Source organism: Eumetopias jubatus, unplaced genomic scaffold (genome assembly GCF_037043125.1).
Source record: "Eumetopias jubatus isolate StellerSeaLion01/CBP00866 unplaced genomic scaffold, mEumJub1_p1.0 scaffold_1, whole genome shotgun sequence".
NCBI classification, from domain to species: domain Eukaryota; kingdom Metazoa; phylum Chordata; class Mammalia; order Carnivora; family Otariidae; genus Eumetopias; species Eumetopias jubatus.
The window spans coordinates 140,559,563-140,586,492 of NW_028274807.1; the positions used below are offsets into that span (position 1 = coordinate 140,559,563).

The 26,930-nt window shown below is 38.3% G+C and overlaps 1 protein-coding gene across 3 annotated transcripts in view; it reads right to left on the reverse strand.

Annotated features, from left to right (window-relative positions):
* The window catches only part of SLC4A7 (solute carrier family 4 member 7), a 98,066-nt gene extending 71,759 nt beyond the window's left edge, over positions 1–26,307 (reverse strand). For all 3 annotated transcript variants that reach the window (XM_028099106.2, XM_028099105.2, XM_028099103.2), the window contains exon 1: positions 26,204–26,307. In XM_028099106.2, the coding sequence (XP_027954907.1) occupies positions 26,204–26,251 (48 nt within the window). In that variant the 5' untranslated portion in view covers positions 26,252–26,307. The remainder of the gene's footprint in view (positions 1–26,203) is intronic.
* Between the last annotated feature and the right edge of the window lie 623 nt (positions 26,308–26,930).

Sequence of the window (26,930 nt, forward strand, 5' to 3'; positions counted from 1 at the left end):
AGACTGATACAGATTTATTTTACTCTACTTTAAACAAATATTTCTTTAAAGCAAAAAACATCATAAAGAGATAAGGTAGAACATAAGGAAATACAGGCAGAATGACAGACATGGCATTAAATACCTCTACTACAAGAAACTTATTGATTTAAAAAGGAAGTAAAAGGAATAGAAAAATGGACCAAAAATATGAACCAAGTAATTCCCTTAAGAGAAAATACAAATGACCAATAACCATATAAGATGGATACTCTCACTAGAGGTTTAGCAAATTTTACTCATCAGATTAGCAAAAAGAAAAAAAATTAATTAACATCTAAACTGATAAAGAAAGGGAGACACAGACACTCTCCTAATTCCCAGTGGGAATATAAATTTCTCAAAACTTTTTTGAGCATAAGCTAGCAAGAATCCATTTTTTTAATCTTTAAGGATATTCTTCGTGCAGCAGTATCACTCGAGTATCTACTCCAGAAATAAAAGCACCAAAATACAAAGATAAAGTCAAGCATGCTTACTATTCAAACTGGCAAAAACAGAAAACCACCTGAAAGTAAATAAAAAGGAACAGCTAATTACCATTACATATTAATAAGACACAAAGAATGAGACAGAACCTGGAGGTTCCACTCAATAGATACCAGTTAATATATTAAGAAAAAAGCAAATTGTAGAATTATGTTTAATATGATCATATTTTTGTTTTACAAAGGATAAAACATTTGTAATTATTTCTATGAACATAAAGTATAGGAGAATGATATACTGGTTGGTCTGTTTCAACAAAGATCACGCTTCTCTAAAGATGTTAAGTATCTATTAATTCAACATATAGTGTAAGTAATATCAAATATAATCATTAAAAAGTCACTGAAAGTGAAAAATTATCATTTTAGTCAATTCTTCAAAACTGTGATCAATTCCAAGGCACCTGGGTGGCTCAGTCCATTAAGCATCCAAATCTTGGTTTCAGCTCAGGGTATGACCTCCCTGTTGTGGGATTGAGCCCCACATCAGGCTTTGTGCTCAGTGAGGAGTCGGCTTCAGATTCCCTATCCCTCTCACCCTCTCACTCTCTCTCTCCCTCTCTCAATCTCTCAAATTAAAAAAAAAAAAAAAAAACTGTGATCAATTCATGTTTTAATAGATACAACTTTTTTTTTAAGAGTTTTTTTTATTTATTTGACAGAAAGAGAGAGACAGCGAGAGAGGGAACACAAGCAGGGGGAGAAGGAGAGGGAGAAGCAGGCTTCTCACAGAGCAGGGAACCCAATGTGGGGCTTGATCCCAGGACCCTGGGATCATGACCTGAGCCGAAGGCAGACGCTTATCGACTAAGCCACCCAGGTGCCCCTTAATAGATACAACTTTGATAACAAGGCAAGTAACATTTCAAAAGTACATTTCATGAGGTCAAAAATGGTTCAAAATTTTCAACACACTCCCATTTTTTTAAAATGAATTTGTAGGGGAGCCTGGGTGGCTCAGTTGGTTAAGCGTCCGCCATCTGCTCAGGTCATGATCCCAGTGTCCTGGGATCGAGTCCCGCATCGGGCTCCTTACTCAGTGGGGAACCTGCTTCTCCCTCTGTCTGCCCTTCCCCCTGCTTATGCTCTCTCTCTCTCTGTCTCTGACAAATAAATAAAATCTAAATAAATAAATAAATAAATTCAGGAAAAAATAATACTAAAAATTCTAATTGTGAATTTCAACCAGCCTAAGGGGAAAAAAATCTAGATATTTAAGTTTGGTGGAGAACTGTACAAGAATCAAAATGATTTTAAAAACACGTAATATCCACCAAAGTTCCCTTTACAGTCACCTTTTCAGTATGGCAGTCGTCTCCCGCCCCCCCCCCCCGCCCCTTATCAGCAGGGGATGCGTTCCAACACCTCCAATAGATGCCTGAAACCAGATAGTGCCAATCCCTACATACACTATGCTTTTCCTATACATATATAGCACTGATGAAGTTTAATTTATAAATTAGTTACAGTAAGAGATTAAAAACTCTAAACAATTGTAACAATATGCTGTAATAAGTTATATGAATGTAGTCTTTCTCTGAAAATCTTATTGTACTGTATTCGCCCTTCTTGGGATGATGTGAGATGATACAATGCCTATGTGATGAGATGAAGCAAGGTGCGTGACGCAGGCATTGAGATGTGTGTTAGGCTACTACTGACCTCCTGACAACAGTCAGGAGGAGCATCTGCCTCTAGACCTCCATCATGGAAAGCAAAACTGTTGATGGGCGGACTACTGTAGAGGAACACAACACACAACACGGGGGTAATTGCTAATGATGTAGATAATGCCGCAGACATAAAGCAAAGGACCCCGTAAAGTTTCTTTATCTGGCCAGAAAAACGTGGGGTGCAATTTTTTCCTAATTAAGAGAAAACATGTTTTAAATTCTTTAATTTAAAATTGCTACATTCTCTTATTTTCCTAAACTCTTAAAAAATAGAGGTGTGAGAAGAACAATCTCCTTTAACAATGATGGGCAGGAATTTAGCTTGTTTCTTTCTTACTACACATGGACATACACTGTGGTCATTACTAGCTTTTATGGTATCAGAGATAAAAGTAATGGATATTATTTATTAAAACTTTCTATATGCTTTACATACATTCTTTCATTTACTACCCTAAACATTTCTAGGGGTAGGTATTACTACCCCAAATATATAGAAGAAACTTAGGCTCTAAAAGGTTAAGTAATTTTCCCAAAGTCCCACAGTTCGCACTTAGGGAAGCTAATAAATCATGTCCATTTGCTTCCACGGATCATGGGCTTTTCGGGGGGCCACTTACAAACCTTATTTTTAATTCTCACAAGAACTCTGTAAGGTAACATAGCTGATCATTTTCCCATCCAGAGCCATCTGATTTCAAAGCCTATGCTCTTTCCACTAGGCTACATATCCTCCCCTAAGTTCAACTACATATCATTTTATTTGTTCTACCTATAATTTTAATTGCCTATATGCCTAATTTAGGGAATTGTTAAGTAAAATATTAAAGTACTCAGTCACAAAAACATTCACCTAATTATTTTAAAATACTACTTTAAATCTATTAGGAATTTGGTAACAGCCATAAAATAACCATCATCAAAAGCAAAAACTTTAACACAATAAATCAGCATCAAAATTATAATAAATTTATGGGGATATTATTTTACTTTGGTTTCCACAGAAAAATTTGAAGCAAAGAGCCAAGAAATGAAAAAAAAATCTGTAAAACAAAAACAGATCTCATGTTTCAGAGAGATGCATAGCCATTCCACACCTTTCACCATTGCTAAATATCATTGCTGAGTTCACCTTGCTTAATTTGGGCAACCAATTCAGTTTTCACCAAGTATCAGTCTTCATCAACATAAAAGATCGCCATCTGGTGGCGATCATTAGACATGCGGAATGTCTAATGATAATGAAGAGAACCACTCTAAATTCATGTTCTACGCAGGAAATTCTGGGCTTGAAAAAGCTTCCCCTGGAGCTGCTTTAAGAAATCTGAACATTAATTTCATTCAGATCAGAAGGTAAAGAACTACTGAGTAAATATTCCATTTATATATTAGAATATTTAAGAAATAATAGAGCTATATTTTTCATATGGGCATTTTATATGTACCACCGAACAATCAATGGGTTACAGTGAAACAGATTTACAATCATTTTTTTAAATTATTTCAAATACCTACAGCATTTCAGGAGTTTTGTTTTTAAACATATTTTGAGGAATATCTATAACTTCATGAGAATTAAACAGCTGAAGAATCTAGTTTACAAATACAGTTTACTATAAGGTAAAAACTGTTTCATCAGAAACTTTCCAGGGGTGCCTGGCTGGCCCAGTTGGTGGAGCATGTGACTCAGGATCTTGGGGTCATGAGTTCAAGCCCCACGCTGGGTGTTGAGATTACTTAAATAAATCTTAATTAAAAAAAAAAAAACTTTCCAGAAAAAAATACATCATCATAAAAAGTAGCAACTCTTCTGGAGAAAGTATCTTTTTCTTAAGATTAATACTTCACATTTAAATGCTAGGGACAAAGGAGATATAGTTCAATTTATATTTGCACTGAGAAAATATTTAGTTGTAATACTCCTAAATGTTAATTACAAAGAATTCTGCATTCTTGTAGTTCTCATTTGGACTACTGTTTAGAAAATGTATCTAAGAAATCAAAAAATATTCTGATTGGTCAGAATTAAAATGTAACTAAAACTGGTTTAAATACAGGAAAATTACCAAAGTTAAAATATAGATTAATATAGTAAACTCAGATATATTTAAACACAGGCTTCCAGTAGAAATACCTCCTCTCTCACTCCCCGCTCAGGCATTCAAAACCAGTATAGGGTAACTTCTCTAACCCCAAAATCTTCTCTCTTTTGAACCTTTTAACCTTTTTGCTCTATGATCCTTGATTCTATATAACAGATTCTACATATCAACTTGGGCACCACTGATATTTGGGGCTGGACACTTCATTATGTAGGGGGAGGTCCCATACATGGTATAATGTTCAGTAGCATATCTGGCCTCTACTTACTAGATGCCATAACATAGAAATCCCCTCTCCGCAGATGTGACAAACAAAAATGTCTCCAGGAATGCCAAATGTCCCTTAAGAGGCAAAAACACACCCCAACAAACAAACCCATTGAGGAATCACTGCTTTAGCTCCACTGGGAGCTACTACTTATTTCTTTAAGATCCTATAAAGCAAACCAACAAAATCTACCAGGTTCTTCCTCAGAAGTCATCATGAACACCCACATAGTAAAGCCCTCAACCTTTTATAAAAGCTGCATTTAGCAATGAACACTACAGGCAGAAATGCATCTTGAACTTGCATTTAAGATTAACAGTTTTACTGAAAGCTATCTGTTCTCAGTGTATTCCTACTGTAGTTTTGATATAATACTTTTAAGTAAATAAAGTCAGGATGAAAATCTTTTTACATACGCATACCTTTTTTTTTTAGAATTTATTTATTGACAGAGAGAGACACAGCAAGAGAGGGAACACAAGCAGGGGGAGTGGGAGAGGGAGAACAGGCTTCCCACGGAGTGGGGAGCCCGATGCGGGGCTCAATCCCAGGACCAAGCCACCCAGGAGCCTACATACCCATACTTTTAAGATACTGCAAAAGAAGCCCCTCAGGCCTTTCTTATTCGCCTAAACCTTCACATTTCAAAGTGGTTTTTGAAATACAGAGCACCTCCATAGTAACTCCTTCAGATCAACTGAATATACTAGAAAATCATCTTAACTTGTCCCTGTATGTATTTCACCACAAGGCAGTTATTTGGTTAATTTATTAAATTAAAATTCTTACTCTTAACCTTGCGTAGAAGGATTGAGACTACAGCCTATCAGCTTGACAGCAAAAATTAGGAGAGACTGAAGCAGATGCATGCAGAACCTAGGAGTGACATCAAGCAGCACCTCACAAAGCAGACACATGTAGGAAATGAGAAAGAGGAAGATGAGACAGAGCTGAACTCGGAAGCCACCTTTCCTCTTTCTGAAGCATGTGTGCAGCTTTTCCTGGATCCAGCAAAAACTCCATACACTTACAATAAAGATCTCTTTAACTATAGCAAGTTGAAATAGATTTCTGATCCCAGGCAAATCAAAAGGACCCTGCCTGGAATACTCAAAACAATTCTATTTGTTTTTACTTACCAAGGTAAAAGCTCCATTATAAACAGTCATAGTTTAAAAAATTAATATTAAAATGTTGCCAAATTTAATTATTATGCAGATAAACTGGCAGATCTTTACCAATTACAACATAGTTGTTGCAATTCTCTGATACTAGATCTTTTTTAAAGATTCAAGTAATATTTATCTTTCAAATGGCCCAAATTTGAATAAAATTAATACATCAGACAATTATCAAGTTCAAAAGCACATCATCTAACATTAAGTACTTTAAGCAACTTCAATTGCATTCAAGCAAACACTATGGTCATTTTATTTTGCATTCTCCCAATATTTTCCATATTTGTTCTCTAATAGGAGACACATTTTTATGGGACTAAAAATAAAGGTTCCTTCCAAGGCTAACTCACTTTATGCTTACAGAAGGCAGGGAAGTAAAGAAAAACTATTTGGGGTCATCAAGGGACTTGACAGATCAAAAACTGGGTTTGGTTCTATCTCTTCTCTCTCCCAATATTCACTAACATGATAGTAAAGCAATTTTTTAAAGGATAAGCTGACAAGTACAAAGAGAAAGAAGAACTATAGGGGTGCCTGGGTGGCTCAGCTGGGTAATCGTCCAGACTCTTGGTTTCCTCTCAGGTTGTGATCTCAGGATCTTAGGATCCAGCCCTACTTCAGGCTCCAAGGTTGGCCGGGAGTTTGCTGGAGATTCTCTCTCTCTCTCCCTCTGCCCCTCCCCTCTGCTCACATGTGCACACACACACACACACACTCTCTCTCTCTCTCTCTCTAAAATAAATAAATAAATCTTTCAAAAAAAGGAAGAAGAAACTACAACAAATGAGAAACATCATAAAATCTTTGGAAGACATAAAGTGCATGTTGCAATGATCAGTGCATTTGGAAAGTAAACAGCAACCTTAAAATAAGGAAGAAATAAAGTAGGACTCAGAAAGCAAAACCATGTTTAAATAACACTGCATAAAATTTTGTTAATTAAAACAGCTTCTAATTACTGACCTAATCCAGTAAATTATCTCCATAAATTACATTAGTATAAAATTAACACTAAATACTACTGAAAATAGTGCCTATATGTATATATGTATCTATATATACACACTCACATATATATATAATGCAATGTCAACAAGTTTACTTTGGCTAAAGATAAAACATAAATGAGTATAGATTCTAGAGTCAGACTGCCTGAATTAGAATCCCAGCTCTACTATTTACTATGCAAAACTGGGCAAATTACCTAATCTAACTGGATCTCAGTGTCCTCATCTGTAGAATTTGGACAATAATAGTATCACAACTGATAAATTATAAAAATTTAACAAGATAATGAAGGTAATGAGCTTAGAAAAGTTCCTGGTACAAACAATGTAACTTAATGTAACATTAAGTATTAGTACCATCCTACTACATGATCATCTTTACTGCTCATACTATATTAATTTCACATTTTATATTTAAGTGAAATTGAATTTATTATTTACATATTTATCACCATTCCCCAACTAATTTCAAGGCCCTTGGTTATTTTATTTATTTATTTATTTACTTATTTATAGAGAGAGAGAAAGGGTGAGGGGAAGCACACATGGGGGTGGGGAGGGAAAGAGGGAGAGAGAAAATCTTAAAACAGGCTCCATGCCCAGTTTGGAGCCCAGCATGGGGCTCAATCTCACAACCCTGAGATCATAACCTGAGCCACAATCAAGAGTTGCACATTTAACCAACTGAGCCACCCAGGAGCCCCAGAGATATAATTTTCTTTACACAGAATTTTATTAACTCTGTACACATAAAACAGATTCTTAGTGGTAAAAATGAAATATTCCTTGCTAGGTAAGTTTGATACAAGTCACATATGGCTTTTTTTTTTTTTTTTTTGCTTTCATTTGAAAACATGGATATTTTGAAAGCTAAAAACAAAACAAAAGAACTGTTTCCAGCATAGGTCAGACACATACTGTCACTTGCCTTTCCAACTGTGGTAACAGTTTCATACTCACTTGAGTCACCTCTTTATGAATTCTAGGAGACAGAGTAAGCAATCAATAAATGTAGCCAGGAAATAGTATTCAAACCTGAATCTAAGGAAATTGAGTACCAACTTTTATACCCAAGCCCTGTTCAATGCAAATGATTTTCCATTCATTTTATACAAATTTGCATCTTGGGTGCCTGGGTGGCTCAGTTGGTTAAGCAACTGCCTTGGGCTCAGGTCATGATCCTGGAGTCCCAGGATCGAGTCCCGCCCCGCATCGGGCTCCCTGCTGAGCAGGAAGTCTGCTTCTCCTTCTGACCCTCCCCCCTCTCATGCTCTACCTCATTCTCTCTCTCAAATAAATAAATATTTTTAAAAAATTTGCATCTTACTGAAAATATAGTATGCACTATGATAAATATCCAAGTTGCCCTTGCATTATCAAGAAATTCTTCATTTGAATATAAGATTTTAAATCTATCTTTTCACTACCTAAATCATTTGGATATCTATATATATTTCAGAAATTTGTATACCTATCCTTATACAGGGTACTTTGATTTGTTCTTTTATTCACTTAATCATCTAACAGATATTTATCAAGTGCCTACTATGTGCCAGGCACTGTGGAAGGAGTAGGGATATCATATGCCCCAACCCAGAGATGAGAAAGTCTAGTAGTTTCAAATAACTAAAAAAATTTGACTATGGTTGAAATGTAGAAAAGAGGGAAGAGCAGTTAAGACAGAAAAAGGTAGAGAAGGGGGAAAAGGCTAGACCTTTCAGGGCATAGATAGGTTTTATTTTTTTTCTTTCCTTTTTTTAAATTTAAATTCAAATAATTAACATATACTGTATTATTGGTTTCAGAGGTAGAGGTCAGTGATTCATGAGTCTTATATAATACCCAGTGTCATTACATCAATGCCCTCCTTAATGTCCATCAACCAGTTACCACATTCCCTCAACCCCCTCCCCTCCAGCAACCCTCAGTTTGTTTCCTATGATTAAGAGTCTCTTATCGCGGGGCGCCTGGGTGGCTCAGTTGGTTAAGCGACTGCCTTCGGCTCAGGTCATGATCCTGGAGTCCCGGGATCGAGTCCCACATCGGGCTCCCTGCTCAGCAGGAAGTCTGCTTCTCCCTCTGACCCTCTTCCTTCTCGTGCTCTCTATCTCTCATTCTCTCTCTCTCTCAAATAAATAAATAAAATCTTTAAAAAAAAAAAGAAAAAAAAAAAGAGTCTCTTATGGCTTGCCTCCCTCTCTGGTTTCATCTTATTTTTCCCTCCCTTCCCCTACGATCCTCTGTCTTCTTTCTTAAATTCCACATGAGTGAGATCATATGATAATTGTCTTTCTCTGATTGACTTATTTCGCTTAGCATAATACCCTCTAGTTCCATCCACTTTGTTGCAAATGGCAAGATCTCATTTTTGTTGATGGATGAGTAGTATTCCATTGCGTGGGTAGAACAGTAGTATTCCACTGTAAGTACAGTTTACTTACACACACACACACACATCTTCTTTATCCATTCATCTGTCGATGGACATCTGGGCTCTTTCCACAGTTTGGCTACTGTGGACATTGCTGCTATAAACATTGGAGTGCAGGTGCCCCTTCGGATCACTATATTTGTATGTAGGTAAGTTTTAGATTCACCCTGAGAGCAATGGACTTTAAAAGGGGGAGTATACTCATTAGTATGAAGATCCCCCTACCAAGGCAAAGGCAACAGTGTAGAAACTGGTGACAAAGACTGTCTCCTTTGACTGAACTTTAATCAGGCTTCTCTAAGCAGACCTGGGGTTTCCCTCTGTCCTTGTAGAATCCAGTATGAGTGAGAATCCTGATAAATCGTTAATGAAAATCCCTCATCCTTGGTGTCTAGCCACCTTAGATACCTTACCACCCTGTCCTGCTTTCCAGATTCTGCCAAGTTGGTCTAACAAGAATCGTCTTTCCTCTCAGTAATTTTCCGTCCACTGACCCCCATCCCTGCTTCTTGGATATAAATGCCTCTTGTCCTCATTAGAGTCAGAGCTGGGTCCAATCCCTCTCCTCCACTGTAGTGGTCCCTACACTAATATCCTGATGGTCTCCCTTAAATGAAGTCTGCTTTACCTTCTTTCGCAAGTGCCATTGAATAACTTTTTAACACTGGAAGCCAACTGGAAAGATACTGTATTATTCTAGGCAAAAGAAGATCAAAGGAAGTATGAAGAAAGGAGACCAATTCAGGACGCTGAATCCACTGGATTTGGGGTTTGGGCAGAGGGAGAGAAAAAGTCCTAACAATGCTCACATTTTCAAATTTGAGCCAAATAGATAGTGTGCCATTCACTGAGATAAGAAACACAGGAAGAAAAGGTTTGATAAGTCCCACATAAGACACCACAAGTTCCAGCTGAGCTATCCAAGTAGAAATAGCAGTGGATGAAGATCCTTCTGGTTTCCTCCAGTGCCTCTGTGAAGAAAGTAGCAATATTTACTAAGATTGAGGGGTGAGAGGATACATTCTGAAGAGAGCAAGAATGTTTGGTGTGCCCACTGGAGAGAATAGGAGAGAATCAGACAAGGAAGTATTTTCTGTTTGATGAGGAACCAGAGGGAAAGAAACACCAATGTATAGGGGTACCAATCTATAAAGCTGGATAACTTAATTTTCCAGCTGTTCTACGTATCTCCAACACAGTTAAACTGACTGAGAATTAGGAATTTACTGAAATATTTAATACCAAGAGACATGATGATAAATGTCCTCAAACAACAAGGCGAAGGCGGGAGATACGGGCCATGGATTCTAAACTGGACAGGAAAATGCAGGCAACAGACAAAAACAAAAATGGAAGGCAGGTTAAGTGACTGGAGGAGCCTCAAGATTCACAGAACAGGAATTACAGGAGTATACTGTTATCCGGATCACATTTACAACACTGTAAAACAGGATAAATATTCCTACGCTGGGTCCACTGAAGACTTCTCTAACAGTCATCAAAAGCTCCAAACATTGATGAGGCTTAAAAACCTGGTAAAGGAACTCCGTTCTAGAATGGCATAACTAATTTAGAGGACCTCTCATAAGATGACAGCCAAGCCTAAACACACTTAAACTCATCAAGAGCCTAAATCTCAATTATATGAAAATAATTTTCACTACAACCATCTTTACAGTTAAAAACTGAAGACACTTGTCAATAATTAAAGCCATTACTAAGGTGCTAAGATGATCCAGTGAAAAAAATGATCATTTTGTCCAATCCCTACAAAATAATTTAACTCTTTTAGGAATAATGAATCTAGGTAAGAAGTGGCTATAAGAGAGTAACTTCAGATACTTTAAAATATTTTTATTATAGAGGCACCTGGCTGGCTCAATCAGTAGAGCATGCAACTCTTGATCTCGGGGTCACTGAATTTGAGCCCCATGTTGGGGGTACAGTTTACTTAAAACAATATATATTTTATTATAAAAATAATACATGCTCTAGGTAAAAATTTCAAAAACTAATAATCTTCTGTTTACCCTTAAATTCCACCTCCAAGATATTCAGTATTAATTTTTATGTATTTTAATATTCAATATTAATGATATTCAATATTAAATCACCTTCCAATAAATACATACAAAAAATGGAATCATAAGGAACATACTTTGCTTTTCTCACTAATACTTAATCTGCAAATATACTTAAATTATAGCTTATCAGGAGCACCTGGCTGGCTCAGTTGGTGGTAGCACATGCAACTCTTGATCTCAGGGTTGTGAGTTCAAGCCCCATGTCAGGTGTAGAGATTAAGAAAAAAAATACAGCTTATCCAATAGAATCAGACTCATTCCTTCCTACATCAATAAACTACTGAACCAAATGCAATCTCCCTCAGATCTCTCTTCAAAAAAAAACCTAAGTCTATAAGGATTATACTATACAATAAACAATACTTGTCTTCTTTCAAACCTTCTCTATGTATTTACATACACATAAAACAGAAGAATTTCAGTTTAATACCATTAACGAGTCCATGCTTCTCATCTTGCTTCTTATAAAATCTCAAAGTAGCTAATGTACAGCAATAGAGAACTGATTCAATTGCTCAGGTATTAAGGTAAGATTTTCTCTATGGTGTGTTCCATGTAGGTCCTTTCCAAATGATCATCTCCTTAAAAATATTACAATATCTCAGATACTTGTGGGTCAGACTGACTAAACTGACTAAACTTTTTATTTACATATCACATACACATATATATATGTTTTGTTTTGGGTTTTTTTGCCCACAATCCTAAAGCCTTAAACAGTTGATGAGAGTTTAACATTGAACAGAGGAAAATCTGTTGGAAGTTCTTCTTCCTCATTATACCTCATTTATTATACATGGAACCAGAAGTTAAATTCTCCAATATAAAACCTTTTGATGTAGCATTAACTTAGACATCAAATAATAGTGTTTAATCTAGATATTTATTTGGATTTGTTAAAATTTTAAATGAAAAAACATTATATATGTATATATATATGTAAATATAATTCTCAAAAGAATGTAATCAAATGTTAACCTTACAGAAATGGATTTCCTATTGTCTTTTAACAGGAATCCCTGGCACTACAATAGACACAGTTCTCTGTTTACATCTATGTATGTATATGTAACAAAAGTTTCACAAAACAATTATTCACCCAAATGTATTGTTTGGTATTTTCTACTGTTACTTTACTTTGTTCTGTTTTGTTTTGTTTTTTAAGATTTTATTTATTTATTTCACAGAGAGAGAGACACAGCGAGAGAGGGAACACAAGCAGGGGGAGTGGGAGAGGGAGAAGCAGGCTTCCCGCTGGGCAGGGAGCCCGATGCGGGGCTCAATACCAGGACCCTGGGATCATGACCTGAGCCGAAGGCAGACGCTTAATGACTGAGCCACCCAGGCGCCCCAAGTTACTTTACTTTGTTAATGCTTGTGATAACCCAATAAAATTGTTTTTGCAAATCACTAATAAATCACAACAGTCTGGAAAACAGTGAGGAGAAGATGCAGGGAATGATATTTGGGGTAATCCCTCCTAAATTTTATTTAACAATACCCACTTTAAAAGCTGAACAAGCAGAGGCTAGTCAAGGTTTTAGCTTCATAACTATTTTGAATAATGGGGGACAAAGTGAAAAAGGGTAAAATCACAATCAACACCATGAGTAAAAAGTTCTGATTAAAGGTCCTAGACCTACACTCTAAAACACAAAGATCAACTTCATTTATGACAGACAACAAACTATAGCAAAAGTTGTTATCTCTGGAATAATTCAAGGCATTAAACACTAAAAAACCACTAACCAACAGGCCCAACCAAAATTAGTCTATCAGTCCTCATTTATTATGATGTATGTGCCATTCTCTTGAGGCAGATTGAAAAATAAAGCTGAAATGGTATCATTTGGGCTTTCTACAAAAATTTTTCTCAATGAACATGATTTACTTTTCTAACCAGATACCTCTACCTATTGTAGAGGCAGGAAGATGCAGCAACCCTCGATAATCTGAGATTCACTGCCAACAAATTAGAATCTCAAGCTGCCCCTATTTGAAGTTCACAACCATAACTAAGGAAGCACTAGCACTCTAAGTATAAAACAATCCCTAGTGGCCAATCCACTCAATATTCACCACTTAACCTTTTTAACCCAATTAGGAGATGATAGCAAAATAAATTAACATATAAAAATTGACTATAAATGCAATTATGTAAAACATGCAATTTGTACTTTTTAACTGTGATCTGAAACAATGAAATTTAATCTAAAACTTCTTTCCCTCAGAGAAAGGGGAACCATCTTACACTGTTGGTGGGAATGCAAGCTGGTGCAACCACTCTGGAAAACAGTATGGAGGTTCCTCAAAAAGTTGAAAATAGAGCTACCATACGACCCAGCAATTGCACTACTGGGTATTTACCCCAAGGATACAAATGTAGGGATCCGAAGGGGCACCTGCACTCCAATGTTTATAGCATCAACGTCCACAATAGCCAAACTATGGAAAGAGCCTAGATGTCCATCAGTAGATGAATGGATAAAGAAGATGTGGTAGATATACACAATGGAATACTACTCAGCCATCAACAAAAATGAAATCTTGCCATTTGCAACAACTGGATAGAACTAGAGGGTATTATGCTAAGCGAAAAAAGTCAGAGAAAGACAATTATCATATCTCACTGACACGTGGAATTTAAGAAACAAAACAGAGGATCATAAGGGAAGAGAGGAAAAAGTAAAACAAGATGAAACCAGAGAGGGAGACAAACCGTTAAGAGACCCTTAATCATAGGAAACAAACTGAGGGTTGCTGGAGGGGAGGCGGATTGGGATAACTGGGTGATGGATATTAAGGAGAAAACGTGATGTAATGAGCACTGGGTATTATATAAGACTGACGAATCACTGACCTCTACCTCTGAAACCAATAATACATTAGATGTTAATTGAACTTAAATTTTAAAAATGGAAAAAAATAAAAAATAAATTAAAAAAAAAAAACTTCTTTCCCTCACTCCCTTTATGACCTTATCCCCTGCCTCTCATTCATCGCGTCTCCACGTCTCCAAAATGAATTCTAATTCTGGAAGGGCCCATACTTTGCTATAAAATCATTATATTAAAATACTGGTTTGATTTTTAATCAGTAAAATTACATTTATTTATATCTGACCTCTATCAAAATTGTTTTTAAAACAGATCTGGGGGCAACGGGGTAGCTCAGTTAAGCATCTGCCTTCAGCTCAGGTCATGATCTCAGGGTTCTGGGATTAAGAACCACATCAAGCCTGGCATCGCATCAGGCTCCCATGGCATCAGGCTTCCTGCTCAGCCGGGAACCTGCTTCTCCCTCTCCCTCCTCTCCTCACCCCACCCCGTCCCCCAACCTTGTGCTCTTTCTCTCTAAAATAAATAAATATTTAAAAATAAAACAAAACAGATCTGAAGTAGCTTGAAAAATGGAAGAAAACATCAACCTCAAAAAAAAAAATGCAACTGACAATAAAGTCTTTATCTGACCTCCTTAAAACTGCATTACCTTAAAATTCCTACAATAATGACCTTTTGAAAGGTCATTTTTGTAATAGAATGTTAACTTAACTAATATAACCTATTAAAATTCAATGCTACAAATAATCTAAAAATTCCTATATATCTCTAAATTGTTTAATGATTCAATGGTTCAAATTAATATATAACCATTTATATATAATGAAAATATGTGTACATATATTCAGAAGCCTCACTTTATCCAATTAAATACATGGTAATTCTTGTTATTTCAGATTACAGAAAAAATAATATAAATGATAATTAAATTTAAGATGAAACTATAAATTCATAAAATTTCTGGTCATTGAGCCTTAGCAGAAGAACAATTAGGAACCATCTTAAACCTCCTCTGCCAAGCAGTGTGCTAAACTCCCCTAATACTGCAATACCCTGCAGACTGAATTCTGAAAGCCTAACAGTGACAAGAAGATACAGGAATATCTCATCAGAACAGAATTAAGCTATCTAGCAACCTCAGCTATCTGTAACAAGCCAAGAATCAGAAGACCATCTGAGGAGGTAAAATTGGTGTCACCTAGTGACATAACAGAAAACCCTTCTCCTCCCCTTTCCTGTTTAAATAACTACATGATTTCATTTGTTATCTATAACAAATCCATAACACATAAGAAATCCAATGTCAAAAGAAAATAATTAAAATAAGATTTAAAAAGACCACAACAGTCTAATACTAGTAATCAGTACTCTATTTTTAAAAGGAAAGACATATATTACATTTTAAATGTTTTGTCAAATGGTTAAATACGAAAATAATCTATGTTTTAAACTTCTAAACATTTCGTCCCTGATTCCTGACAGAGAACTCTTAAATCCCTTGGCATTTCTTGGAGGACAGCAGGATCTCTTGTTCTACTGAGGTGACTCCTAGTGGCTCCTGGATAGGGGCTGCTCATGGTTAGAAGCTTGGAATTCGGCCCTAACCCCACTCTCTGGAGAGGGGAGAGGGGCTGGAAATGGAGTTAATGACTGTCATGCCCACTCAATCAAGCCTCCATAAAACTCCCCAAGTACAAGGCCTGGAGAGCCTCCAGGCGGCCGCACCACGTGGGTGGAAGTGCTGGGACAGTGGCACTCTTAAGAGATCGATGGAAGCTCCACAACCCCTTGCCCCGTGCATCTCATCCATCTGGATGTTCATCTATGTCCTTTATCATATCCTTTCAGAATAAACTGGCAAACAGTAAATAAACGGTTTTTCTGAGGTCTGTGAGCTGCTCTAGCATATCAATCGAATCCAAGCAGGGACAGGGGAACCTCGCTTTCTAGCTGTCAGTCAGAAGGACAGGTAACAACCTGGACTGGCCATTGGCATCTAAAGGGGCAGCTGTGTGAGTTGGGGTATTTAACCTGGGGATCAGATGCTATCTCTAGATAGATAGTGCCAGAATTGAGTTAAATTGCAGGACACCCAGCTCGTGTCACAGAACTGCTTGGTAAGAGGAAACACCCCCTCCCACAGCTGTTGTCAGAAGTGTGGTGAGAGTAAAGAGAAGTCAACGTGGCAGTCATGTGAGAGTTAAGGAAAAATACAGGTAGAAGACTGAGTTTTTCCTAATACCTAACGTCTTACCACAGAGCTATCCAGAATATCTCAATGCCAGAGGATAGTCAAGACTCTATTTTCTATTTCTTTTCAATCAATATGTAGACTAATTCTTTTAGAATTTTAATTTTGTTATATGAGATATTTCATAAGAATAGAGGTTGGTTACTAACTACATGTTTCCACAGGCATATTCAGCATTTTATGCACAGTATAATCTTTTCCCTGATCCTGAAGAAGCCCTATAAGTATTATAATTTCAATTTTACAGATGAGAAAAATGAGATTCAAAGATGTTAGTTGCCCAAGGCCACCAGGTAGCAGATTACGTATGGGAACCCCGTGTGTGTGAACCCCAAGCACATACTTGTCAGGGGCTAAGATTAGGCTACTCCAAATTTTACCTTGTCCTGAAAATAAGGTTTTGGCCTTGTGGTTATTTAGTGAATTTCCTATTAACTGAATAAAAACAGTTCAATAAAATAAAATGAAAGACAAAATGAAGGCCAATTTTAGTCTGAAAGAATCCCTTATTCCTAACAAAAGGGAGACCAACCTGCCCAGATTTAAACAGGCCCACAACAGAACCTTATCCTGAGGATACTACTAATGGAACGTGCAAAAATGGATAAAGAAATTCCTCCTATTAAAAAAAGAAAGAAAGAAAGAAAGAAATTCCACCTGAACATATTATAAGGTCATCTGGGAACAATTATAAGCAAAACAAAAATAAATACAGAGTATTACTGAAAGGGCTCTACCAAGTCAGTGCACCGGCCAGTTACAGCACCCGTGCAAACACTGGTGCATGGACCAGGAAGTTAGGGAGGCAGAGTCCGGGAAGAAAGAGGGCCCATGGGCCTCAAAAATCACAAAATTAAACGCAAATGAACAAAAACCAATACACTTTTTATGTAAGTAATAATCCTAATGAATTAAGAGAAATAGCACGATTTCAAACCAATATATATGTAACAGCTGACATTGTATCTGGGGTTTGAGATCCCTCTTCTTGCCATTGGTCCTTTTATAATTGTATACATTAAAACTCGCAGATTTTCATAAAGCAAATATTACACAAGTATTAATGTATTTAGAACTTGTGAAGTATCTTAAGAGACATAAAATTTTCATTTTAATGTACTTAATATTCACTTGCTTGAAATCATATCACAGTTTTAAAAAATATTAAGTACTCTTACTCTGGGATCAATCCAGTGTATTTATTCAATATTACCCCTCAATAGAACCAAGGCAAAAAATATTCTCTTCTACTGGCAGTTACATCAAGCAAAGCAGGAGTCTTTTCCTTGATGATAACACCCCAGATAAAAGCTGTAAGATTTCTTAACTGATTATAAACAATTAACCATATTCAACTTCAAATCTTAGTTCATGATATTATCTTAATATTCATTCACTGAACAAATAGTCATTGAATGCTTTCTATGTGTTAAACCCCAGAATAGACCTAATTGAGGAATCAAAAGTGATCCAGAAAAATATATTAAATTCCTTGAATCTGGAGACAAAGAGGCAAATTTCTTTGAAATATTTAGTTTCCGCATTAGCAACAAATTCACAGAAGTTATAGTAATAAAAATTTTTAATATAAAAATACAGTTAATTATCTAAGACAAATAGAGCTTTCAAGTATCATACATGTAAAATTATCTAATGTGATTAATGTTAAATGGTACTGACAAACAGGGATCACTGACTACTCTCGGCTAATGAGAAATGGAACAAGAGGGAGAAGCAGTGATTTGTCATCAACCATGAGTTCAAATCTCAGCTTAGCCTCCTACGAATTGTATGACCTGGAAAATTTCAGAAAATTTCTCTGCCTAGGAGTTCACATCTGTAACAGGGATAATAAGTGATTAAAAGATGCCTAATAAAATGCATGCCTCAAAGAAAGCTTTCTCTAAAGAGTTAGTTACCTGTTCTTCACTTGCCCCAGAGCAAAAGACAAAATCATTAATCCTACATTAGCAATTCACAACAATATGAGAATCATGGCATTCCTCCTCCTTACCCAGCGCTCCCGTTAGAAGAGGTTTCATTAGTCCATGTGAGGTGCTGGGAAGTCTCAGAATACCACTGAGGTTTGCACTCAAATATAAATATGAAAATACTTTCAAGAGAAGATAAAAATGATTCTCTTTTCCAAATTATTGGCTTCTAAAAACCGGCTAAATAGAAATCATTTCTTAGTCTTATTTTTAATTAGTTTTAAATGTAGGAACTGACACTTCACATGGAGTCCATACAACGGGAAGAATCCATAGGTAGAGTGCTGTCTTCCCACAGTACTGCTACACTGCACATCTCTATGGAAAGCGGTCACACCACACTCAAGGTAAATGGTGCCTTCCAGAACGAAACCAGAAAACTGAGTGGTGCCCCTCCAACTGTGCCGCAGTAATCTCAACAATTAATCGTAATTAGTCTGGATGATTTCTTTTTTAACACTTACAATCCTCAATTGAAGGTAAGTATAAAAATCGAAAGGAAAATTCTAAGTTTAAGAATATATATAACCAAGCAGTTCTTTCCTATGCCTAAGGCACCTTCAGTTTCTTCCCACATCATGCCTTCTACTTACTCCTCCACAATCTAAATCCCTGGAGAGAAAGGAGTTGAAAGTGAGAGGAGGATCAGTACCATGCAAACTCAAAGCTGCCAAAGGATTCAGTAACAGAGCTAGGCATGTAGTATGTGCTTTTACTGATAAGCATGTATTAACAACTCTGCCATTCATATGGTGCCTTTTTAACACGAAAAATTAAGCAGCCGATATCATATTAAATTATACCAAGTCACTCATGAAATAGCTAGGTGTTAACCCATGACCTAAAGTAATATAAGAAACCATCCTTTCTATATTACTGAATAGATACTGTGTTTGCACAGTTCAAAAACCAAAACTACATAGAAAGGTATGTATTAAAGTTTTGCCCCCACTCCTGTCTCAATTCCTGTTCCCTCATACCTTTCATGGCAACCATTTTTTGTTGTTTTTTTGTTTTCCTTTCCTGTGCATTTATAAAAATACTAGTAAATACAAATATACATTCTTATTATCCCCTTAAAGGCACTGTATAGTGCCCTCTGTCGCTCACTTTGCCTTTTTTAATCTATTTATCCTAGAGATCTGTCCACATCAGCACAAAGAGATCTTCCCCACTCTTTTTTTATAGTAGTACCTCACTCTGTGGCTATACCACCATTTATTCAACCAGACCTTATCAGGTTGCTTCCAAAGTGTCTTCCTAAGTGATACATTTTTCAAATCTCTCCTGCTACTGTAACAAAGTGAATTATCACTATCACAGGATTTGCTTTCTTAGACCTGTATTAGGAGAGATTAGTGACCTACTGTTCATATTTTGTAAGAACCATCAGAAATTTCCATTTCACATGACTATATTCTCTCCCCATCAAAGTTTAATGTATTTATTATAGGATTTCTCAGAGCCTTTAATACACCATTATGCATTATGAATCTCTGAAAAATATAGTGTGTGACATTTCCCAAACTCAACTGGCAAAACCTGCTATAGACGAAATATTCCCCAAAACAAACCTTAGCAGATACCGGAGTTATAATATAATCATTACTGTCATCTATTTAAGCAAAGTGTAAGACTTCTATAAACTTCTAAGAAAGCCAGCTGAGCTAATTTTTAGACTAGGCATTCCTTCACTACTTTTTGGATTATAAACCCCTTTGAGATCTGAATGTAAAGCCATTTGACCCTCTCCCGGAAAGAATGCATACAAGCATAAAATTTTTCAGTTTCTGGGGATTCATGGACCACAGTCTCCATGGTCTTATCTATTTTGGAAGCAACTTTGAATAGGAGTGCTATATTATCTGTGGCAGCATTAATACTCCAAATGTTAGGACAGAACCCAGAGCTAATGAAAAAAACACAAGAGAATTCACCATGAAGTGTACCTTGATGCAAAGCAAACAAGGCACACTCAAAGGGATCATGTTTAACAATTAATGGTACCAAGCAAAGTAAATTCTACTAAATAATTGTGGGAACTGTCACGAGGGGTTGTAGTCTGATTTTTACACAGATGTCTCTCATTTTAAATAAATAAATTAGATTCTTACAGGATTAAAAAAGTTCGTCTTTAATTCATTTTGTACAATATGATCTTAACATCCAGGATTTTCAGAATGCAATACATTTCACATTAGACAGCAATATCTACCAGAAATATTTCTGTTGCAGATCTGAACGTGACAGTGTGAATGCCCAGAGGAGAAAAAAAAATTCTGGGAATTTAAAATGGAGAGCAAAAAATCCCCAAGCATGATTATAGTCCAGTAGGCAAAATGATTAGAAGTATTAAATTGAAAACGTGACAAATGCGGGGCTACCACATCCGACTTGGGATTGGTACCCTACAGAAAGGCAGAAGGGCATTCAGAGAGGGCCGGTGGGGACTGAAGCGCAGACCAGGCTCCTCTCATGGAGCCTGGTGCTAAAGTCTGAATATGCCTACAAGGGGCATCTGTTGTAATTCAGACAAACACAGTCCAGTAATACCCTTCTTCCCTCCATTCCCTGACACTTCCCCCCCAAAACCCCACCCACCCATGGCAAATATGAAAAAGTGCTACAATTGTAAAAAAGAAAGATGTTTTTCTAGATCACGACAACATCCCAGTAGCCAAACTATAATAGAATGGAAATTTCTAATTTAAATTCTTATCAAAAATTTGTTGGGGTGCCTGGGTGGCTCAGTCCGTTAAGCGACTGCCTTTGGCTCAGGTCATGATCCCAGGGTCCAGGGATGGAACCCCAAGAGGGGTTCCCTACTTAGTGGGGAGTCTGCTTCTCCCTCTACCCCTCTCCCCTGCCCCTGCTCCATGCGTGCACTCTCTCACAAATAAATAAATAAAATCTTTTTTTTTTTAATTTGTTTCCTTTTTTTTTTTTTTTTTTTTTTTTTTTTTAGAGAGAGAGGGAAAGAAAGAATCTTAAGCAGCCTCCACACCCAGCACGGAGCCAGATGGGGGGGCTCAATCTCACAACCCTGAGATCATGGCCTGAGCTGAAATCAAGAGTCAGATGCTTAACCGACTGAACCACCCAGGCACAGCTCAAAAATTTGTTTCTTAAGAGAACTTTTTTTTCTTAATGAAAACCTCTCCAAATACTACCATGGAACTCGATGGGAGGAGAGTCTACTACATATAAATTTGCTCTATTCCTGTCTTTGTTGAAAACATCAATTCCTAAGGTAAGATCTGTGTTAAGTATCTTCAGTATTTTCCAGAATAAAGAATGGTATCAAGCTGAAAACAATCTGTATATAAAAGAACATGCACCAAGCATAAAAGCACCAAGTGTTAATAATTAACATTTGCTATGGCAAATTATGAGAAAAAGAGATTATAAGTATCATGTTTTCTTTTCTCATGCTCTTATGAGAAACCAGTCCACAGTCCATTCTATAATATAAAGTACAGGCACGCTGCACACGTGAATCCGTTTTCAAAGGTATATCCAATTCCCAAGTTCCTAGTCAGGGATGACATATAACTCAACAGCTTCTCCAAATCTGGAAATCTGACAAAAAAGCAGTACAGTGCTGAACTCCAGAAAGAGAGGCCAATTCTATACTGTCCGACATGTAAACAAAATAAAAACCAATGACGCTAATCTACATATTCTCTACAAAAGAAAAACAATATTTAAAGTTATCTTTTCTATTTCATTATGAAAAGGCAGATTATGCTTTACGCTTCACTCGGATATTGTTGAAAAAAACTGTTTAGACTTATTAAAATCCAAACTATGGCTTAATAAAAATTAAAATATTTAAAAATATCTTCTTTGGAGTAAATATGAAAATCTGCGTATAATAGCCAAACTAGAACCTTTCTGCACTGGCAAATCAGCTCCCGATAAAAGTGCATATTTATGTCATGATCACATACATTATCTTCCTAAACCAAGCACTGAAGAAAAAAAAGTGTTTGGCCACTCTCAACTTACAGCAGTCATTAAAAATGTCTAGCCCATGAAGTGAAGAGTCACTAATTTAGGAAACCTAGCACTACTCCAGGCTGCTAAGTCCTGTGCCCTCAGGAAGACTGTTAACAGCAACACTAACAAACACTATCCTAACACCATGCCAAACATAGATTCCTTCATGGTTTATTATCATAATTACAAATAATCCTAAAAGTCTCCCCAAGTTATAAAATTCAATGAATATTACTCAACAAAATACATGAAGTAATTTACTAAACAAAAACAGAGGCAAATTTCATTGTAAGCTAAAATACTGAGACAGGTACCTGCTTTGTACAGGAACCAAAAATTCTCTTGGTTCCAAAGTGGGCTTAAAAGCAGCTGGGCGGGTTGCTGCACCCTTACATAGATAAACACTGACCTTTATTACTGATACATGCTTACTGCAAAATTGGAAATACCGTATCCATAAAAAGCAGATAACTATAGAAGAATGTATAGTCAGCAAGAGGAAGCTATAATATAAATCAAAAGCCACACTGTCTGTAACACTAACCCTCTGAATCATCTGTATGCTCCTTTTATGTAAATGGCCCATTTTGTCAGCTGCAGATTCTATCCACTTTAAGATCATATTTGTGGGTAAAATATAGTAAGAAAGAAGGGGAAGGAAAAAGGAAGAAAAACAACCCATTACAGGATGTTGACAAGTTTAACTACTAAGGCTTTAAAATATATGGGTTAGCACACCACATACCACTAAAATAAACCAGGTTCCTCTAACAACAGGTTACTTTGGCTTTCGATTTTAAACTACTCAAGTAACAGAAGACTAGTGTAACAAAACAGTCTAATTTTCATGCCTAAACTAAACTCTCCTAGAAGAAAACCTGTGTACTTCTCAGTTTCAATTACCAAATAAAACAATTCTTCAATCCAACTCAATTGTCCTACAGTTTCATTTGGACAGATGAGATTTCTGTCTCTCCCTTTATTACAACTCTATGGACTGTGACGCAGAGAAACCAACTAAAGGCAAAAAGGTAACTAAAATTCTGATACTGTGCCTGGGTACATATTATCTCCAGAGTTATCAATATCTAACCACAGATCCCAAAGAGTATGCTTACTTACAGACCCACCAAAAAACCTTCCACTTTGCCAATCACCACTGAATTCACACTACGTTGTTACTATCTTTTATTTATTGAATGACTACTTTTTAAAAAGTATTTCTAATGGACTCAGGAAAATGTTTAAACTGGCACTCACAAATGGAATTAGCAGGAATGCAAATACTATCACTGTGTTCACTATACATGCCAAAATAAACTCAATGAGATTAGGACTCTACCTTGTGTGCCCATATCCTCAGCGCCTGGCACCTGGGAGATAATTTAATACCCATAAAATGAATGAAATTGTAAAACAACAAAACTCATGAAACAGCCCAAAAATTTCAGTGGTAACAGAACCGTGTTAAGTAATGCACTACTGACAAGAATAAACACTTACCAAAACTTGGGAACCTTCTAAACAGTAATAGAATATTTAATACCAAAAAATAAGACTGACTGTTCAAGTCAATTCTAAGGGAGGCCTGCAATAAGTTTTTGTAGCAAAGCAAACAAAGTTGCATTTCTATAAAATTTAAATGACTTTCCTCCAATCCCAAAACCATGATCAATGAAAAGAACAGAATTTTAGAAGAAGAAACCTCAGAGCCTAAATTATGGAACAGATGGGCTTGTTTCAGAGCAATATAAACTGCCACCAATGTATTTAAAAATTTTGCATAATCACATACCCAAGATAGCATTTTATGAATATTAATTTTATTCTACTTTTTTGGCTATGCCAAGTAGTTGCCTGTTAAAGAAGATTTGACTGATGAATATCATAATCTTCCATTTTTATGACTTTTCCAGGGGAAAATTGATGAGAAAAAGTAACTATCAATGCAAACATTTCCTCTCTTCCCAGTTTTTAAGTTACAGTGTTCTGTACCGACTTAAACCAACAGTTTTCCTGTTCTCCCATTCTGTTTTTAGACTGTCTGCTGGGATAGCTTATTATATTTGATTTCTATTACTGATTCGTACATGTTTACTGTAGCCAAGTCTTATCTTCCCAAAGATTTAGGAGGTATACCCTTCCAAAGTGTTCCTCTGTCATGCCTTTAGTAAGTGCTTGATAGTTCTTTGTCATTCATTTGAATGTAAGTTCTATTAGAGCAGAGCTGGTTCTGTCTTGCTGGATACGACAAAATAGGTTCTAAGTGTTATTACAATGAATGAATGAATCACTGATCTGGAAGGCAATAGCATTACCATGCTTCTTTTGCTAGCTAAGTAGACAATATTTGAGAAGACACAGATTCCATCCAGCTTTATGAAAACCAGAATGTTCTTTAACTGCTCTGAATTGAAAATTTGCAAATAATAAATTTAAGGACAACACTGTATTTGATATACATAACAAAGAAAGTGCTAAAAAAAAAAAAAAACCCTCCAAAACGCAGCTTATTCAAATGTCACACAAAGAATTACTGAAGATTCCTCAGAATGAGTTTCCAGTATTCCACTACCATCACTGTGACCTGATCTTCCCCAAAACCACTGCTAAATGACTTCACGGTCTGGAGACTCCGTTTTCCTCCATGTTTTGAGAATTTGTAAGTGAACATACTGAAGTAATAATGAATGACTACTCTCCAGGGCCTTAACAATACTCTTTAAAAAGATTGGCCGAGGGTGGGGGGATGAGCCGGGAGTGGGTTAAAGAAAACTCTTGAATAAAAACACACAAAAAGCAATTTTCCTGTTAGTTGTGAAAGACTGGAAAATTTTCACTGCAACCATGGCTCCTTTGCTGGTCACAGAGTAAGAATTGGAAGTCGGAAAATTTAGAACACTTCCATGCCCTTTGAGTCAGGAACTACGAAGGGAGAAGAGAATCACAACTGTGGGGACACATGCATTCTACACGAAAGCAGGAAGTCAGTTTCTCGAGCATGGGCCGCCGGTCCAGCATCCTAAACGGGAACGCGGGCCTTCTAAAAGCCCACCCCACTCTCCTCGAATCCTGAAGCCAAAGCCACCGGGATACCGGCTTTTGCTAGACTGATGAAAGAAGGAGCAGCTCAGAGGACTCAAGACACTTTCCTCTTTCTACTTGGCCTGCGGCAGGAGGATACTCCCCTGGTTCTCGCCAAAAGAGGAGGAGGCGGACCAGGCAGAGTCAGCAGCGAAAAGCAGCCTTGGCCGCGAAGGCAGCTCGTCCACGCGGCCGGAGAACTCACCGAACAAAGCACACCGCGCGGACCTGATAGGGAGACGCGAAAGAAGGGAAAAGATTCACCCCAACTCTTCACCACTGCCTGAGGCTAGAAACAGGTGGAGCCGCGCTTGGAGGGAGAAAAAAGATGGGTTTTGGAGGGGCTAATCTGAACTCCAGCGCCAAGGCAACCGGAACGAAGACCCGGGCCGGGGAGACCACCCGGGAATAAGGGAGGCGAGCGCAGAGGGGAGAAAGGAAGAGATGGTCCCGCGGGGGTGCCGGGGTCTCGCCGGAGCCACGCCGAGGATGCGGGTGACTAGGATGCCCACGGCGCGCTGCCGGCGGCCCCCACTCGGGCCTCCTGGGCGCCGCCGCCGTCGCCCCCTCGCACCGGCGCCCTGGGCGGCCACACAAAGGGGATGGCGAGGAGCGCCGGCTGCGGGGCGGCGGAGGGGCTCCGGGCCCTGGACGAAGTGGCCGGACCGCGACGCCTGCCGCGCCCCCGCCTTTGTCTGCCTAGTTCCGCGCCCCCCCCCTCCCGCCGAGGGGCCCCGCCGCCCGCGGCGCCCTCACCCTGCTCGTTACCCGGGTGAGTAGCGGTCTCATCTGCTCGCCGGCCCCATCCGCCTCCATGGCCCGCCCGCCAACCCGCGGCGGCCGCTACGGAGCTGCCCCGCTCGGTCCGCCCGCCGCCGCCGCCGCCGCCGCCGCCGCCGCCGCCGAGACCCAGGCGCGCAAGGGAAAACGAACGTGCGTCCGTGAGCGAGGCGCGCGCGTGGAGAGAGCCGTGCGCGGGTCTGAGACGCGGGGCGGCGTGTGCGCGCGGCTGCTGCAGAGCTAGCTCTCGCGGGGGAGCGAGGCCGCGGCGTGGAACGTGGAGCGAGAACTGAGCGAGCGGGAGGTCTAGGAGGGGAAGGAGGAGTAAGCCGCGTAGGGCCCGGGGGCGGGGCCGCAGGCCGTGACGCGCGCGGCGCCCGGGTCCGCCCCAACACGCCCCCTCCCCGCCTCCCTCGTCACGCCCCCTGCCAGTTTGGCACGGCCAGCCTGCTCTGCGCGCCCGCCGGCCCTGCCGGGAGGCCATCCAAACAAGGGGAGGGAGTGAAGCGGGACGGGCATTGGTTCCAGCCAATCGACGGCTCGCAGATTTCCTCATGAACCACCCCCCGCCACCTCCTCAGGAAGCTCCGCCCCTCTGTGTAAAATCTTAACTGAAACAGAGCGTCTAGCAAGTTTTTTCGGGTGGGAAGTTCTCCTGAAGTTTTGAAGTGCGGTGGGGTTTACCACCGCCCCTACCTCCTAACCACGTTCTTTA